This window comes from Ictidomys tridecemlineatus, chromosome 6 (assembly GCF_052094955.1).
Source record: "Ictidomys tridecemlineatus isolate mIctTri1 chromosome 6, mIctTri1.hap1, whole genome shotgun sequence".
Lineage (NCBI taxonomy): Eukaryota > Metazoa > Chordata > Mammalia > Rodentia > Sciuridae > Ictidomys > Ictidomys tridecemlineatus.
This window is the reverse complement of record NC_135482.1, coordinates 39,550,376-39,568,183: the sequence shown is the minus strand read 5'-3', so window position 1 is coordinate 39,568,183 and position 17,808 is coordinate 39,550,376. Positions and strand designations below refer to the sequence as shown.

General features: G+C 31.9%; 1 protein-coding gene across 4 annotated transcripts in view; it reads left to right on the top strand.

The window, feature by feature from the left end:
* Zdhhc17 (zDHHC palmitoyltransferase 17) overlaps positions 1-17,808 on the top strand; it is a 92,450-nt gene that overhangs the window by 39,155 nt on the left and 35,487 nt on the right. For 2 of the 4 annotated variants that reach the window (XM_078053109.1, XM_078053110.1), the window contains exons 3-7: positions 2,600-2,722; positions 7,232-7,309; positions 7,908-8,052; positions 12,864-12,928; positions 13,569-13,731. In XM_078053109.1, coding sequence (XP_077909235.1) covers positions 2,600-2,722; positions 7,232-7,309; positions 7,908-8,052; positions 12,864-12,928; positions 13,569-13,731 — 574 coding nt within the window. Of the gene's footprint in view, positions 1-623; positions 709-2,599; positions 2,723-7,231; positions 7,310-7,907; positions 8,053-12,863; positions 12,929-13,568; positions 13,732-17,808 lie in introns of those variants that run through there. The other 2 variants (XM_078053111.1, XM_078053112.1) reach the window with 2 other exon arrangements.

Here is a 17,808-nt window from a genome sequence, read left to right as displayed (position 1 = left end):
AGTCTTTTTTTTTTCTCTTTCTACTTCTTACATTTGATAACTTCTCCTGTTCTAGGTTCATTTTCCTACTCTTTCTTTGCCTCTCAAATCTGCCTTTAAATCCATCTGGTGAATTTTCATTGTGTTTTGAGCTCCAGACTTTTTTTAGGTATTGCTTTTATTTATATTTTCATTTTGTTCACACATCATTATCTTTGTCCACATCTTTCTCTAGTTCTTAGAGTATCTTTAATTCAGTTGTTTTAAAGTAGTTCTCTAATACATAAGCCATCATGTCTTTTTCAGGGACAGTTTGTATGGATTTTTTTCCCCTTGAAAAAAACTTTATAGTTTTTTTTTTTAATATGCCATCTAGTTGTTCTGTTGAAAACTGGACATTTGAATGTAATGATGTGGTGACTAGTAAATCAGGTACTACTACTTCCCCAGGGTTAATTTATTTATTTATTTTCCTTTTTGATTATTAAAGATAGTCTCTGTGCCAAGACAGCTTGAGGGTATAAACTTTAGGCTCTCGAAGGACTTTATGAATCTGCACCCTTCTCTGGGCATGCATAGTTTCTGATTTTCCCTATGTATGAGTTACCTTTGAATAACCTACTCTTTATTGTTTATTCTCAAAGGAGGAAAAAGAAAAACGAAAGAGAGGAAGAAAAGGGATAAATAAGTAATTTCACCCAGAAGGGGAGAGGTTTGCAACAGTTGAGGGTATGTGCTACAATAATGGCCACCTCTTTTTGTCTGTATCTATGTGATCTGAAGAAGCAATTAGAGCATGGGTCTCTAATATTTGGATGACAGGGTCCACCCTGATTAGCTGTATGCTGATTACTCTAGGAACAGGTGAAACAGGTGCATTCCTGCCTGCCAGGGAATGGAGGGTAGGGATTGGTAGTTGTGAGTGGGCCAAGTACTGAAATTAACTGCAATTTACCATCCAGGCAAGCCTTTTTAAAAGACTCCAGAGTTCCAAAATAGATACATCACACATACTCTGCCAGTGCACTTTTTGTCTAGGTAGAGAAACAGATTTGTAATGCTTCCTATTCTGCCAAACTCCAAGAATCCTCCTCAGGAACTTTTAAATGTGAGAAAATAATCAGTGTTTCTGTGTAAGGTTCAAAAGATTTCCTTGCTCACTTACCATCTCATTCATAGATTTCACTCTTTAATATGCCTAGTTTACTTATCAGTTAGGTGTTTCTGAAAGAAAACAAACAACTGAAGGTATCATTGTCATCCTCTCCTGCTGTTTCTTACCTTAGGTTGATGCCTCTGGGTCTGTCTGTTTCTCTATGTTGCACACATGCAAATCAGAACCAGGGACAGCAGCAGTTGGAGGGCTGTGCTAAATATCGGTAGATCTAATTTATTAAATAAGAGATGAATATAGTAGAAGTCCCATTGTTTGTTTCTAGCAGCTCCTTATTGTGCTTCCTCTCTCCTACCCTCACCTTGAGGTACACCTTTTTGGATAAGAAATTTTAAGAAATTACAAATATTGTAGATATTACAAATATTACAAATATTTGTTTTTGTGTTACTTATTTCCAGGGATCCAGTGAAGATAATTGTTGTGGCTTGATGATGGAATCTTAGTGGTTTATTGTATTATTCTTTTTACTTTTGTGTATATTTAAAAATTTCCATAATTAAGCTCTTTGTTTGCCACAGAGTGATGGGAAATGCAAGTGCAAATTATATTGTCTGTGTGTGCCTCTCTTTTATTAGATATGAATGTCTTTTATAGAGCTCTTCCAGTGGACTTTCTCTTAAGTCTCATTTGGATCGAATTGAATTACAGGACTCTTCTTCACCTACTTCCCACCCTTGCACACCCTTTTTTATTTGCTTTCAGGAATATCAAAGATTTATAAATAAAGAATGCTGGGGCTTTTAAACATTCTTTCCTTTTGATGTTCTGCTAATTATTACATGTTCATTGCTATTTATTTTTATGTATTTTATACTTTTTAGCTTGATTGTATATTTTTTTTACAGTCTGCCTCAGTGTTTCATGAATAAGTAGTGCTGTAAAGAAAAATGAGAAACTGATTTTATCTTCCAGCTAATGAGATTCTGTGGTTTCATAAATGAGATATTTTAGAACTATGAAATGGATTAAAGCTGTTGAAATATTGGTATTTTAAAATCTGGGGGGCTCAGGATGTGACTCTGCAGTTGAACACTTGCCTATATGAGTGAAGCCCAGGGTTCAATCCCTGGCAACATGTGTGCAGGTGCGCGCGCGCACACACTCACACACACACACACACACACAATGAGTTTAGAAAAGTCAGATGGGGAGAAGGAAAAGAAATGTGATATTTTATGTTTAAATACATTTTAATGTCTTTTAAAAATACACACACACATTTTATTTGTTGCTGGACTTTTATTTATTTATATGCAGTGCTGAGAACCAAATCCAGTGCCTCACACAGGCTGTACAAGCATTCTACCACTGAGCTATAACCCCAGCCCATATTTTAATTTCTGAGTCTGAAAATGGAGCAATATTGTCTTTTTAAAATGTTATTTTCATCTTTGAATTTGTTGTTAAATAGTAGTAACAATCCATATTTTCTTTTTTTTCAAGATATGGAATATATGAACGCTGCCGAGAATTGGTGGAAGCAGGTTATGATGTACGGCAACCAGACAAGGAAAACGTTACCCTCCTCCACTGGGCTGCCATCAATAACAGAATAGATTTAGTCAAGTATGTATTTTCTGCTTTGATTAATTATTAGTTGGCTTTATTTTTAAATTATTGGGGGTAATGATCATAAAATGAATAATTTCTAAAATTCATGACTTAAGTGTGTATCTGTATATCTTTTTTCTTGAAAAAAATTACTTTTAACATACATTGACAATATGAGCGAAGCACTTTTCTGAGTGCTTTTCCATGTGTGTTTCCTTTCATTTTAATTCTTGAAATAACCCTAAATGAAATGTAACAGTTACTACCATCTCAGTGATGAGAAACAGAAGCACAGCTTTTAAATATACTACACACAGCTATTAATGGCATGAAAATAATAAGTTGGAATTGTGATCTGAATTTAAGCAATCTCACATAGCATTCACATTCTTAGTACGGATTCTATGGGGAAAAGCAGCAAAAAGAAAGAGGGTTTGAAACAGTAATAGGCAATGGTCTTATTTAACTGTTCATATCAGCTTAACTGATGTTTCATGTATGAAGTATAAAATGATTTTTATTCTTCACCATTAATCTGTTGTTTTAATATTAGAAAGAAATAGTCACAGAGACAGAGGATACAACTCAGAGAAAGAGCCCTACCCTAGCATGAGTAAGGCCCTGTATTTGTTCCTGAGCACTGGAAAAAGAAAAAGAAAACAGTTAGTGCAGTAAGAATTGAACTGATAGGAAGTCTTTCTTAGTAATCTTATTTGGTAGTCTTTGATACTTTGAACATTTTAGAAAAGACAATCTAAAATGAGCTGGTTGGAGATATATAGTTAAGTGTAGCATACAGAGTCTAGAGGCAAATAGAATATTAATGCCAGATAAAAGAATTTGTCCTTAAAAGTCTTAAGCAAAGATTAAACAAACAATAACTCATTGAACACCATGAGTCACTTTCTTCTAGAGAGTGTATTTCCATTTTCTTTGTTCCTTTTTTCTCTTGTTACATCTCTTTAATTTTCCCTGTGTCTTCAGTATGGATCGCCTTATATCTAGTTGTTTTTGTCAAAAAATGTATTTGTTTCATCTTTGTGAAAGAAATTTTCACATTGGATGAAAAATTTTGCCTTTTATACACTGAGATGTTTTCCTCAGTTTTGAAGAGTTCAGCCATTGTTGCTTCAAATAGTGCTCCTGCTCCATTCTCTTTTAACTTCTCTGCTGGAACTCCAGTTGAATATGTTAGTTGTGTTTTTTTTTTTAACTGTACCCTCTTTCTTTTCATCCTGTATGTTCTCTTCTTTTGTCTCTGCTTCACTTGGGAAACTTCTTCCAACCTGTAGTTCATTACTCTCTGTGTTATCTCCAGTGTTCCTAATTTTGGGGTTCCTAATTTTAAAAATCTTATCATTCTGTTTTAGAATTTTTGTTGTTACTGTTTTAAATCTGTATTACTCAAATCATTAGTTGTTGAAATTTTCAATCTTGTCTCATATACTCAAACATAGCAAATACCATTATTTTATAATCTATCTGTAAAATTATAGCTTCTCTAGCTCTCTGTGGGTCTGTTTCTATTCTGTTTTTCTTTGACATGCCTGATTGTCCTTGGAGATATATATATACACACACACACACACACATATATATATACATACTAGACATTGTGTTGGGAAAATTATATGTTGATTAATTTGAGACTTACATTGCAAAGATTTGTTTTTGCCTGGCCCAACCTAATTTCAAAACTTTAGATTTCTCAGATTTTGGTTAGATGAAGATTATGCTGTATTAGGTTTACTTCTGTTTCTTCCTTACTTTATAGAGCAGCTTTTGGGGGGATCCCAACCTTTAGTTTGCTTTTTATCTCCTTTGCTTCCCTCCTGGCCAACTCTTCTGCATCAGCAAATTGTCTTTAAGTCAAAATGCTGGGCATTCTTGTAACTTCTTCAGGTTTTAACTCTTTCCTGAATCTTGACTAAGTAAATGCTGTTAATTTTATTAGGCTTTGCTTTTTTGCAAATGTTTCTTAAATTTCATTGAGTTTTCTTTGTTCTTTTTAAATGAGAGGGTTAGGGTTGGTTCAAGTTACATAGGCTTCCCTGATCTCTATTTTCTTATTAAAAAATTATTTTAATCAAAATAATACATAAACAATTTTTAAAATCAGGTATTGTTTAAAGACTTACAATGAGAAACATCAGCCTTTCTCTACCCTTTAGTTCCATATTTAAGAAGTAACATTTTCAATACATAAGTTGTTCCATCCAATATTTACCCCCCCCCCCCCCAGTAGGGGTGGGTAATTGGTATTGAACTCAGGGGCGTTCAACAACTCAGCCACATCCCCAGCCCTTTTTTGTATTTTATTTAGAGGCAGGGTCTCACTGAATTACTTGGCACCTCCCTTTTGCTGAGCCCTGGCTTTGAACTCAAGATCCTCCTGCCTCAGCCTCCAGAGCCTCTGGTGTTACAGGTGTGTGCCATAGCACCTGGCCAGTATTTACTCTTAAACTTGATATGTTTATGTTGCTACTTTTATATGTATTTTTTTAATGCAAATGATAGCAAACAATTTTGTTTTTTCATTTAATCCATGTCTTCCAGGTTTTTTATTATCACTACAAATAGAGCTGCATTATTCTTAAAATCTGTATAACTGGTGATATGAAGTATTTATTTACTGATTTGCTTATTGATGGACAGATAAATGGATTGATTCTAGTGTCTTTGCTGTCACAAACAACACTTCAATTGATATCTTATACACATATCATTTTGAATATATTTATTTATATCTGGAATTCATTGGAGTAAGAAAAATGCCAGTTTTTAATTTGAATAAATATTGATAACTTTATATTAATTCTTGATTTATTAATTTTTAACATTATATTTTGTCTTTTTTAATATTTAAAAAAATTTTTTTTAGATGTGTAGACCTTTATTTTATTCATTTACTTATATGTGGTGCTGAGAATCGAACCCAGTACTTCACACATGCTAGGCAAGCGCTCTATCACTGAGCCATAGCCTCAGCCTATATTTTGTCTTTTTAAATAGATGTTCTAGACTGCCTTACCACTAATGCTTTTTCTGTTACTCTTTCATGGTTTAGTTACATCATTATGCAATGTTTAAATTGTTAGGTGTATGTAACTATGCACTGCTAAGCACAAAAGCTATTCTGTGATTAACTGTTCTTGTAGAACTTTCTATTTTGTCTGAGTTGTCAAGTTGCTTCATGTGTTTTTCATTTTTTTTAACTGTCACTAATTCTTCCCATACACTTAGAACTGGAAAAATCCCCCTATGCCAACAGTATGAGTTAATTTATCAGTTTTGTTTTGGTGGAGGAGGGAAGATGATATAATTCTTAGATTTCTCCACTTTGCTGTGTCAGCCCAGACTTTTTGCTATGTAGGACTACCATACAACCATTGCCTTGAAATTTTTGTTTGCCATAATTTCGGTAAGTCCCTTTGCTCCAATGTTTGTATCTGTTTTCTAGATATTAGGGGGTTTTTCGGAGGTAGTTTTTCGCCCCCTCTAAAGAAGGGAATGGAATTGCTTTAAAAAAATTCCAGTTGGGATTTTAAAGAAAATATTTCCTATGAAAATAATTTCTTGAGCTGTAATTCTTTGAGTTCTAGTCTAACCACTCTCAAAAAACATCTTCAACATTGTATAATGTCTAATAGGTACCTTAAGAACCACTTCAAAGATACCTAAATGTTCGTGTTCTTAATTGATTAATTCTGGAAATACTTTGTTAAGTTACTTTGAAATATATTTTACATGACAGTGAAGTTGGTCCCTTAATTACATAATGTTTTAAAATCACAAATTTAACAGAAATTTAAATGAAGCAGAAAATGTGTAAATTATATATGTAAGAATGATTATATTAAATGACATTTAGAACTGTGTACATTAAAAGTAAATGCATTAGTGATCTAAAACAGTAATCACTTAGAACAGTTTGAGAGCCTCAGTGAAATATATGGATTTCACAGGATATCGAGATGGTATGACATTAATACATTAAACATTGAGGTTGCTTTTTCTTTTAAAAACAACATGGCTTTAAATTAGGCATAACAAACAACAAGGCATAATAAAAGACCTTCTGTTACAGTTTATAGTTCATAAAATTCTTGCATGTTTATTGTTTGATTTAATCTTAGAATAATCTTATAAGGAAAGTAAAGTTAAAAATTTGAGCTATCCAAGGTAGAACACATCTTGCCTGTGGTACCACTATTCAGATTTTAATATTTTACATGCTGCTACTCAAATCTTTGTGATTCTCTAACTACCTTCTTTTTTCATCTGATTAATTTGGCATTTCTATTCTTTTTTGTAATTAAATTTTTTTTCCTATAACAAAAAAGTGATGTATTTGTATAATAAACTTCTAATTATGTTTCTTAAACTATCAAAAAAGATTGCTTATTTTCAGAGGTACAAAGCAGCTTAAGATCCAAAATGAGAACTTTTTTTTCCTTATTTTTCGCATAATTTCTTAACATTGAACATGCACGTTTCTAAATTACTACAAATTTTGCCTTATAGATACTATATTTCGAAAGGTGCTATTGTGGATCAACTTGGAGGAGACCTGAATTCAACTCCATTGCACTGGGCCACAAGGTTTAAATTTGCTTCTATATTATTTTCCCTTTGGATCCTTCATTAATAAAACAATACAACTTCTTTTTTTTAATGATATGCCAAAATCAGTGGGAGAGTTTATTATGCTAATAGTTAATATCACTAATATGCCAATGTATTCTTGTCCAGTATTACTTGCATTAGAAGCTGAGTTTGTTGTTCAAGGTGTCTTAAGGGAGTTAGCCATGCTGATGATAATGTAGTTAGTTATAAGATTACATTAAAGTTTGGATTTATAAGTTTATCATTTTGCATCCTGTATATATATTCAGTTAATGAACTAGCTCAGTTCATGGAATGAATGAGATATTGGAATAAAAACAATACACTTATAGTAATTATATATTATATTTAAAGAAGTTATGACTATTTCTATAAATTATCAAGTACTATTACTCTAGTTAAGATTTTAAAGAACCAAAAAAAATCCCAAATGTATTTTGACATATATCTATTTTAAAATAACTTCATAAAATGTGTAATCTTTCTACCATTGCCTTGTTTTAAAACATTCTTTCAAGAAGATACTGTTTGAAATAACTTGTATATGTTAAGTGTTTATTCTTTTGTGTTTTAGACAGGGCCATTTATCCATGGTTGTGCAACTAATGAAATATGGTGCAGATCCTTCATTAATTGATGGGGAAGGATGTAGCTGTATTCATCTGGCTGCTCAGTTTGGACATACCTCAATTGTTGCTTATCTCATAGCAAAAGGACAGGTAAAAAAAAAATTGCAGTGGTGTAGATTTTAATCTGATGTTCTTCATGGCTTAAATGCCTAACATGTATAACAACCTGGTGATATTTAAGTAGTAGTTCCTAAAGAATAAAGAAAATAAATAAATATATAGTTAATTTGGTATTGAATTTTTGATGCTCTTAACATAAAAATAAGAAATATAATCATGAGCCAAATAATGTTTACTAAGTTGGGTCTTTTATTTCTGAGATAGATGGATATAAGTACTGGAAAATAAAGGAGAAAATTTGGATATTAATTCTCCCCCACCCCCCCAATTATGGTGTTTGAATATATCCTCTGAATTAATCCAAACATTTTGAAGTTATTTATTGGTTATCTTCTATTTTAATTCCTCCTCAGGGCGATAATTTCTTCAAGATTGGTTTCTCATTTTCTGCTCTATAAAATGCTGCTGCTTGTCAGAAAGTTCCTCATGATTTAATTGGCTCCTGATTTTTCCTGAATATGCAGCAGTGACCATAATCATATTAAATATCACTGGTTCATGCTACTGTGTTTTTATAGTAAATGTATTTTGTTAAAAGTAATGTAACCTGTTTTTTGTCCATGCATTTTTTTCTGGTTGTATTAAAACATTAATTTTAAAATAAGAATCTTATCACATAAGAGTAAGAAAAATTAATTTAATCCATTTCTTTCAACACATATTTATTGTCTTTTAATTTAAAATTTCACACTGATTTAGAATTTAAATACTATATTTTTAAATAAATTCTTTGATTTTTTTTTTGTTGTTGTTGACAGTATTAAGCAGTAGCAGTTGGATATTGTACATTGAAGCTTACGAAAAGAGGCATGGGCTGATTAAGTTAATTGTTAGAAGAGGGAGTTTATTCTACTATTTTTAACAAACCACCCTCAAATTTGATAGCTAAGATCAACAACTATTTATTGTATCTCACAGTTCTCTGAGGTGACAGTTTTGTTTTCCTTGTGAAAATGGCTGGGCGCTGTAGTCATCTGGGGACTTGAGTGGGCTGGAAAGTTAGCTCACTTATACACATCTTGTGTCTTGTTGGATAGAAATGGCTAGAAAACTGTTCTTAGCTGGGATAGCAAGGTCTCTGTCTTTGTCCATGTCAGAACTTCTCCACACCACTACTTTATGTGGTTTCTCTAGCAGGCAATTGGAGTTACTACATGATGGCTTAGAGCTCCCCAAAGAAAGACAAAAGCTATTCTGTCTTTTGTTTTAAGTCTTAGGTCTCATGGCACAGCAGCATTTCTGCTCCTTTCTATCAGTTAAGGTGAGGTTAGGTCTAGCCCCTTTTCAGTGCAGGGAAGGGTCAATGTGGATGTGAATTCCAGGGGGCAAGGTCTATTAGGATCTTCTTTGAAGACCAGCCACTGAAGGGAATAATTCTTTTTCTTCCAGTTTCTCCTAGATTGAAGAGTTAACAATACAAATTCACCTTTTTTTCCTTGCAGTTTTTAACTAGGAAAAAAAAGAGGTGTAAATTTTTGAGTCATCTTTTGTTGTTGTTGTTGTTAATTGATTGTGGAGTTTGGATGATTTTGTATTTTTAAATCCATCAAAATTATGTAGGCTATAAAATTCTCAAAGGGTAGATTTTCTACCTATCATAGTATCTTTTTTTTTCATTTAGTTGTAGATGGACACATTCATTTATTTTATTCATTTTTATGTAGTGCTGAGGATTGAACCCAGGGCCTTACACATGTGAGACAAGTGCTCTACTGCTGAAACACAGCCCCAGTCCTCATAGTATTTTTTGTATGAAAAATGCATGATGGTTGTGATAAGTGTCTGACAAATGATTAGTTTTTTCCTATGAGCAGTATTTTCTGTGTACAAAAATTACACATGCTTATTATAAAATAGTTAAATAAAATACAAGAGTCTGGCTTAGAAAATTAAATCCCATTTCTTCCCTTGCCTACCCTAGACTGAGGTTACTTCAACAGTTTAGCACGTAAAAGATTTTTTTTCTGTGTATGTGCGCTAAATAATTACAGAAAACACCCTTCAATGTATGTTTGCATTATACTTTGAATATAGTCCAAAGTTCTCTGCCTTACAGAGCCATCTTTTGAGTTTTCTTCTGTCATCTCTTATTTCTTGTTCTGCTTCAGCTATACCATTCTTGGTATTCCTTGAGCAACTCAGACTTGCTGTTGTCTGAGGATCTTTGTGCTTGCTGTTCCTACTGCTGCTGTGTGGTGGCCTTTCCTTACTTAGTCACTCCCCCCACTACCTCTGTTCAGTCAGATGGTTGCCCAAATATTATCAGTTCCCATTTATGAGAAACAAAATTAATGTATTTTTATTTCTTCTTTCCCTTCTCTTTCACTGCTCTAGGTCAATAATATTATTTTTCTTAGTGTTAACTTTGTTGTGAAAAATATAAAACTGTATTTCTATTACTTTGATTTAGATAATACTCTTTTAAGTCTTAGCTGTTACAGACGAGGCTTTCAGCATACTCTCTTCAGTTTTTTTTTTTCATTTTTTCTCCATTTTTTTGTAACCAACTTTACATTGTTAGGATAAATAACATTTCCATTCAGTTTGCCATTCTATTCTTTATAATTGTTTTGGTAATCTGTTAAATATATTCAGTGCTTACTGTCAGTTCTTTTGGATGATACTTATGAGAAAGAGGGGAAAAATACTAGTTTTTGGAGCCTTTTTGATCATAGGATTTCTATAAGCTTTTGTTCAGAGATTGTTATTTCTTCCATCTTCCTAATAGAGAATACACATGTGTCCAGACTAAACTTGAAAAAGAAGTACCAAATTAAAAATTCCAACCCAAAGAGAGAAAAGATTGAATTTCATTTTTTCTTTTTCTTTTTTTTTGAGCTGTGACATAGTTATATTCTCTAAAAATTTTTTTTCTGTATTTTTGATACTATCACTTTTTAAAAAGGATATGAAAAGACTTGTTACTACTAAGAAATTTAAGCATAAGAAGTCACATGTTTAAGGGCTGGGAATATAGTTCAGTGTTTAGATAGATTGTCTGGCATATATGAGGCCCTGGGTTTGATTCTTGGCATATGATGGATAAGGCAAAACACTGTATTATAGTATATGTGGTGAGGGACTAACTATTGCCAATAAGGATGTATTCTAGTTCTCTAATGTAGTAATTCTTAGCTATTTTTTCTTCTTCAGTTCACTTGGATAATATTAACATTTGAGACATGGTCCCATCAGTAACAGTGGCTCACAGAGAATTGCTACATGGAGATATGCAGTGTTTTATAGGATACTTTTCTAACTGTCCTCTTCTCACTGATTGGTAAATTAAGGAAGACAACTTGGATTAGAAGTGTTTATTTGATATAACCTGGAAATGGGAGATGAGGAAAGGAAGCAGAAAAACTTAATATTTACTGAATATGTTACATTCCAGACTATGGGACTTAGTATTCACATTACTGTATTTAATCATTAAATTCTACTTAAGGGTCTTATGAAATCGTTTTTTGAGGTCACTTTTTTTTTTTTTTTAAATGAAGAAGCTGAAGTTTAGAGGCTTGATCCCCACTCCACCCTTTAGTATAAAAGTGATTAAATAATGGTACAGCTAGGAATTTTAAACCATGTTTATCTTATTCTAAAGCCTATCCCTTTCTCAAGCCCAGAAGAGTCAATGAATATGTCTTTTCACTTAACATTTTGATCATTTACTCTGTTAGGTACCGAGAACATAAAGATAGATTAAATGTTGATTCTTAGAGATTCCTATTCTGATTGAGAGACAGATGCCTCAGGTATAGAGAGGATAATCAGACCAGATTGGGGTGGATCAGAGAGGTGAATTTTTTTTGGGGGGGGGTGGATTTCAGAGCAGTGAAACTGATACACTCCCTGATACATCAGAATGTCTTCAAAGGAGATTTAGAGTTAAGGTAGAATTTTTATTTAGGAGGTGGTAGTTTTATTTCAGATTTGCCAAAAACTAAGCAAAAGGGAGAAGAAGACAGTTCCAGGAAAAAAATAAAAGTTAAGCAGAAGAGGGAAAATAATTATAGTTTACTACGTTGTTTGGCCAGGGAGATAATACATATTTATGATAAAAGTAGTGAAAACGTGAATAACATAAGTCACAGTAGATATCTTGATAAAAAAACAATATAAAAGATGTGTTTTTGTGATAAAGCAGAAGGAGGAAAGTTCTTGTTTTTTATACTGAAGAGTCCCAGAAGATAATGCCTAAAGCTGAAAAATCAAGATGTAGTAATTAGAGAGTCTATTTTGAAGATATGAAATTTAAAAAGCTGAAAGTGGTGGAAAGTAAGGTAGAGGATTGCTTTATCACTTTTTCCTCACAAGCTTTGCAGATTTATTTAACTCTAAAAATGTACATCTATAACATAACAAAAAAATAAACATTTGAGTTTATTAAAAAATTACATCTTTTATTCTGTTTTGAAATACTTAGGGCTAAATAGGGTTGTTTTTCCTTCCTATAATACATTAGCATAAACAAGTTTTTCAGAGATTTGAATCACTTTATCTGTCCTTTGTGGCTGAAAGGCAGAATAGGTAAAGATTCTTAAATACAACACATGGCATCTTAAAAGGGAAAACTGTGAAAGGATAACATGCTGATCAATGAAAGTATTAGTAGCAATACTTATTTTTATTTTAAAGATAATAAAAGATTTTGAAAGTTTTATAAGCCATCCTTGATTGAGTAGTAATGTATTGGCTTCCACAATGTGTCAGTTAGCTTTTTCCAAGTAATTTTGATTAGAAACTTATAAAATTTTTACTGTTTTACTTTATTCTTTTAGGATGTAGATATGATGGATCAGAATGGAATGACACCTTTAATGTGGGCAGCTTATAGAACACATAGGTATGTAACCATTGTACATATTCAGATCATTTTTAGGATAATACATTGTGAAGCAAGTAATGAGAAAAAGCAATAAATGTTATATTACTAATGTTTACAAATTTTATGTGACATAGTATATAACATAAATTACCTCTTTGGATATTTTGATGTCTATGTTTACCTCTACCTCAGTAATTGTATTTTCTTAATCTATTCCTCCTTTTAACAATTTATAAGAATTGACAGATTATCTTCTTTGAAAAGTAATTAATTTTTCATATGATTTACATTGGCAAGTTTATGTATTAATTTGTAAGATGTTTTAAATCATTTTTGGAAAAGTCCAGATTGAACTTTTAAAAAATTAAATTTTTTAATTACATAGGAGTTAATGATATCAGTTCCTACATTAAAATAGAAGATGTTAGGACCAAGTATGCTGTGCTATCTCTTGGAACTATATTACTTTATATGGGTTGCACATGCGTAATACATCATACTAGACTATGGTCTCATTATTGATATAAAGTTGTTGAGTAGATTAGAAGTGTTCCAAGATGGAATGCCAATGCAACCACAGTCAGTTTAGTATCTGTAATGATTTCGATAATTGAAATTAGGGTTGTTGTTGTTGTTTTTTTTTTTTTTTCCTTTTCAGTGTGGATCCAACTAGATTGCTTTTAACATTCAATGTTTCAGTTAACCTTGGTGACAAGTATCACAAAAACACTGCCCTGCACTGGGCAGTACTAGCAGGGAATACTACAGTCATTAGTCTTCTTCTGGAAGCTGGAGCTAATGTTGATGCCCAGAACATCAAGGTAAAATTATCTTTTGTTTATTATGCTGTATAAAATGTGGCTCTTAATATATGAATTCCTCAATAAAAAAATTTTTCATAGACTGTGAAAATTGGAAGAAACTTCTTATTTAGTTGAACCCATTGCTTCCATGCAATAATTTGTTTTGAAAACTTGGATCATTTACTATCATCTTTTGATATTGAAATAATTTTAATAGTTTGGTGGTCTTTTTATTAGTGAGTGAATTTATGCTGGTTTTTGGAAATTACATTGTTTGTATTTTTGTAGATGAAAGGGAATAGTTTTCTAGATTCTTTTAGATCATTACAAAGAAGATAAGTTTGTATGTAGTTAGACCATATTATTCATACTAAATTTTAGTAATTCTTTGAATTTTTCATTTAATTGTCTTATTTTTTTTAAAGGTCAAGACTGCTAAACTTGATAAATACCTTTATGATATTTATAGGAGAACCTCCTCCCCACCCTAAATGGTGAACTAACCCAGGAAAAGTATAATAAAATTAGTTAAGCGCCAAGCACTGTTAACATTTACATTTAGAGATTTGTATACATTTTATGAATATATTCAAGAGAATTCTATTGGTAGTCTCAAATTTTGGTTGATGCTTCTCATTTCTGAAGCTTCAGGATCCACTATATCTTTAAGGAACAGGGTCTTCTTGTGAAATGAGTGTCAGAAATAACTGTGCCCTTTGACAAATGTTCTTTAATTTTGGCTATAAGTCATAGTATTTTCTGAGTCATGTTTCATAAATGTCTAAAGCATATGTGCTAATTAAGTATGAAGGTAGTTCAGGCCACATACTAACCTGAAATGGCCAATCAAAAAGTAGGTATCTCTTGCTGGATCAGGGCATTTCTTTATGTTCCAATGTGTAATTTTTTTTCTAGATTTGGTTACTTTAAGAAGAGAAGGTTAAACTACTATGATAAAATAGCTTAGACTGGTTTTTCATTATGATTTATTTAAGATTATAACCAATTTTCAGAAATGAGTCTAGTTACAAATATTAATTTTAGTTAAAAATAAATAATGAAAAATAAGAAATGATAGAATCACATATTTCTTTTTTTATTTTTTAAAACTTTCAAATTTTCTTGTCCCTACCCAAAGTTATCAGAAAAGTTCATTATCTGCCACTAAACAGGGCAAGAGGAAAATTAGCATACCATAGTGCCTGAGACACGATGTGCACTTTTAGTATTGGCTGAACAAATGAAGATTTGCGTAGTCTTGAATTTTACCTAAGCTGGCATTCAAAATGATTCTTCCAGGATCCTTTCTGTCACTTCAGAAATTATAGAGAGATTTTTGCTTTGCCAAAAAGTTTTAAATAGTATCCTTTAAAAAGTTCATGGCACTGGAACTAGTAAATTAGGCTGACCCTAGGCCAAAAGGATAAGGAAGAAGTTTGACTAAGTCTCATTAATATTCCTATAAGAAAAATTTAGTGAGGTTTCCTCATATTTTACTATCTGAATTGCTTTCTAATATTACTTGTCTTTGCTACTAGACAGACATTACTAAAATGATCGTGCACTAGGGAAAAACATTTCAATTTATTTAGTATTATCTTCTTGAAGAAACTGAACTGTTTCAGAATGGCAGATAGTAAGAGACTGCATACCTTCTGCCAATAACCATAGTATGTTGAATACATAACAGTATATTGAAATTATGGTGATACTAAAGAATTATAATTGTAAAATGACACAGTTGTAGAATTTGAAACCAGTAATTTATTTTTGAGCTTTATTTTTTTTCTATTTATATAAAATTTTAGGAAACCTCTTCAATCGTGATCTTTTAAGTGTTTGAGGAATTGTTTATAATTTAACATATCTTCAAATAAATAATGGAAAGTTGTGATTCCCATTAACCATTGCATAAATGTTTAATCTTAATAAAAGAAATATTATATAATGAATTTCAACAGAGAAGTAATGGTAACAGTAGAGAAATTATTTTAAGTACTTTTGTACCTTTTCTTTTTATTGTCCTTTAAGTTCAGGCACATTAGCTATTTGATACCAGGATCAGATAAAATGAAATGTAGTTTCCTTGGCTGGTAGTGCAATTCTTGTGAATACTTTGTAGAGTCTAGTGACAAATAACGGAGCTAATTATTATGCCTAATTATTATGTGGGCATTTTATTCATGTAATTTTTTCCTGCACAAATTCTTTTTTATTAGTGTTTTAGTTTTATTTGACATACGTTCAAAGTTGGCTATTTTACAAGGTTATTTTAAATGTAATTGTCTAGTGGCTTCTAGGTGACATTATTTCTAAAAAGAATAAAAAATAAAGTTTAGGGAGGAATTCCATTTGCTCAAAGCAACATATATACTTTTAGCAAAAAAAAAATTGTCTTTTTATCCACTTTGCTTAAAAAGTAGACTTTTAATTAGATTGTGTGCATGTATAAATATGTATCAACAAAACCCTCCATTATGTACAATCATAAGGTACCAAAAAAAAAAAGAAAGAATGTGGGATAAGAAAGTAGATTTTTGTTTTAAACTCCACTTTTTATGTAATTAAAAGGATGAAATAAGTATCAAATGCCTTTTCTTCTGGGATCTGACATTCCTGTTATGCATAAGTGTAGTTACCACCTTTTAATAAAACCATTTTTCATTCACTTACAAATATTTGTTTGTTCAGTTATAGGTAGGCACAGTTTTTAAGATAGATATGATCCCTCTTTTCCTTTTTCTTTTTTTTTTTCTTTTAGTTGTAGATGGACACAATACCTCTATTTAATATTTTTGATGTGATACTGGGGAGCAAACCTAGTGCCTCACGCATGCTAGGCAAGCACTACCGCTGAGCCACAACCCCAGCCCAATCCTGTTTTCTTAGAACTTATAGTTTTTTTTTCTTTTTTTTTAATATTTATTTTTTAGTTACAGGTAGATACAATACCTTTATTTTATTTTTATGTGGTGCTGAGGATCGAACCTAGTGTCCCACACATGCTAGGCGAGTGCTCTATTGCTGAGCCACAACCCCGGTTCAGAACTTATGTTTTAATGCAGAAATAGACAATAAGTAAATTTTTAAAAACACAAATGTAATTGAATGATAGTACTGAGAGGGCCACATCAGTTGTGACTTGAAAATACTTCTGAGAAGATGACGTGTACTTTGAGAATCGCATGATAAGAAAGAGTTGTGCAGAGATGTGGGGAAAAACTTCCTTGTAGAGGACCCTGCAAGCATGCAGGATGAGGTTGCTGTGTTTGAGGTGTAGAAATAAAGACAGTTTGGCCTGTTAACAAGGAACTGAAGTCTCTTGGGAAGCAGGTGTCAGATTGTGCAGTGCCATGATGATAATCTTCAAGTCTTGGGGGGCAGTTAGAATGATTTATGTAGACTGCCTGTGGGATGTGCTTTTTGTTTTAAATATCTTTAAAATTTTACTTTGATTGGGGAAGAATGCATTGAAGAATTAAAAGAATGGAAAGGATAGAGATCAGTTAGCCATTGTAGTGAATCAGGAAAGTAACTGATGTTAGCTTAGCATACCATCTGAGGAGTAGGGATGGAAAGAAATGAATGGAGTTGGAGATAATATTTTAGAGCAGAAATGAAAAGGTATATTACATAAGGGAATGAAATAAAATATTATCAGTCACTTAGGTTTTCTTTTAATTGTCTTGTGATACATGTTGAGGTTGTGTAGATTGAAGAGGAAATACTTTTTTGGCAGTGAAGTTAATAGGAATTAGTTCTGTTTGGATTATATTCAGTTTGCAGTGATGTGGACTGTATTTAACTAATTGAATATAGATTGCTACAAATTTTGAAAGGGAAAAAATTTAAAAAATTTTTTTCCTTTGTCTAGAAATTTGACAAAGTTTATACCAGTACTTTTTTTTCATTTTAAAAGTCTTATGAAAGAGAATCTTATTGATAAAAATGAATTGCAACAGTAGGATGTAGCCTACAAATCTGGATTTAACTCTAAAAGTTATTCTTCAAAGAAAGTGAAAAAGTATACTTTGTGTAATAACTGCTAGTTGATCCTATTTCTTCTAAAATCATCATTTTCCTAGTAAGATTAAC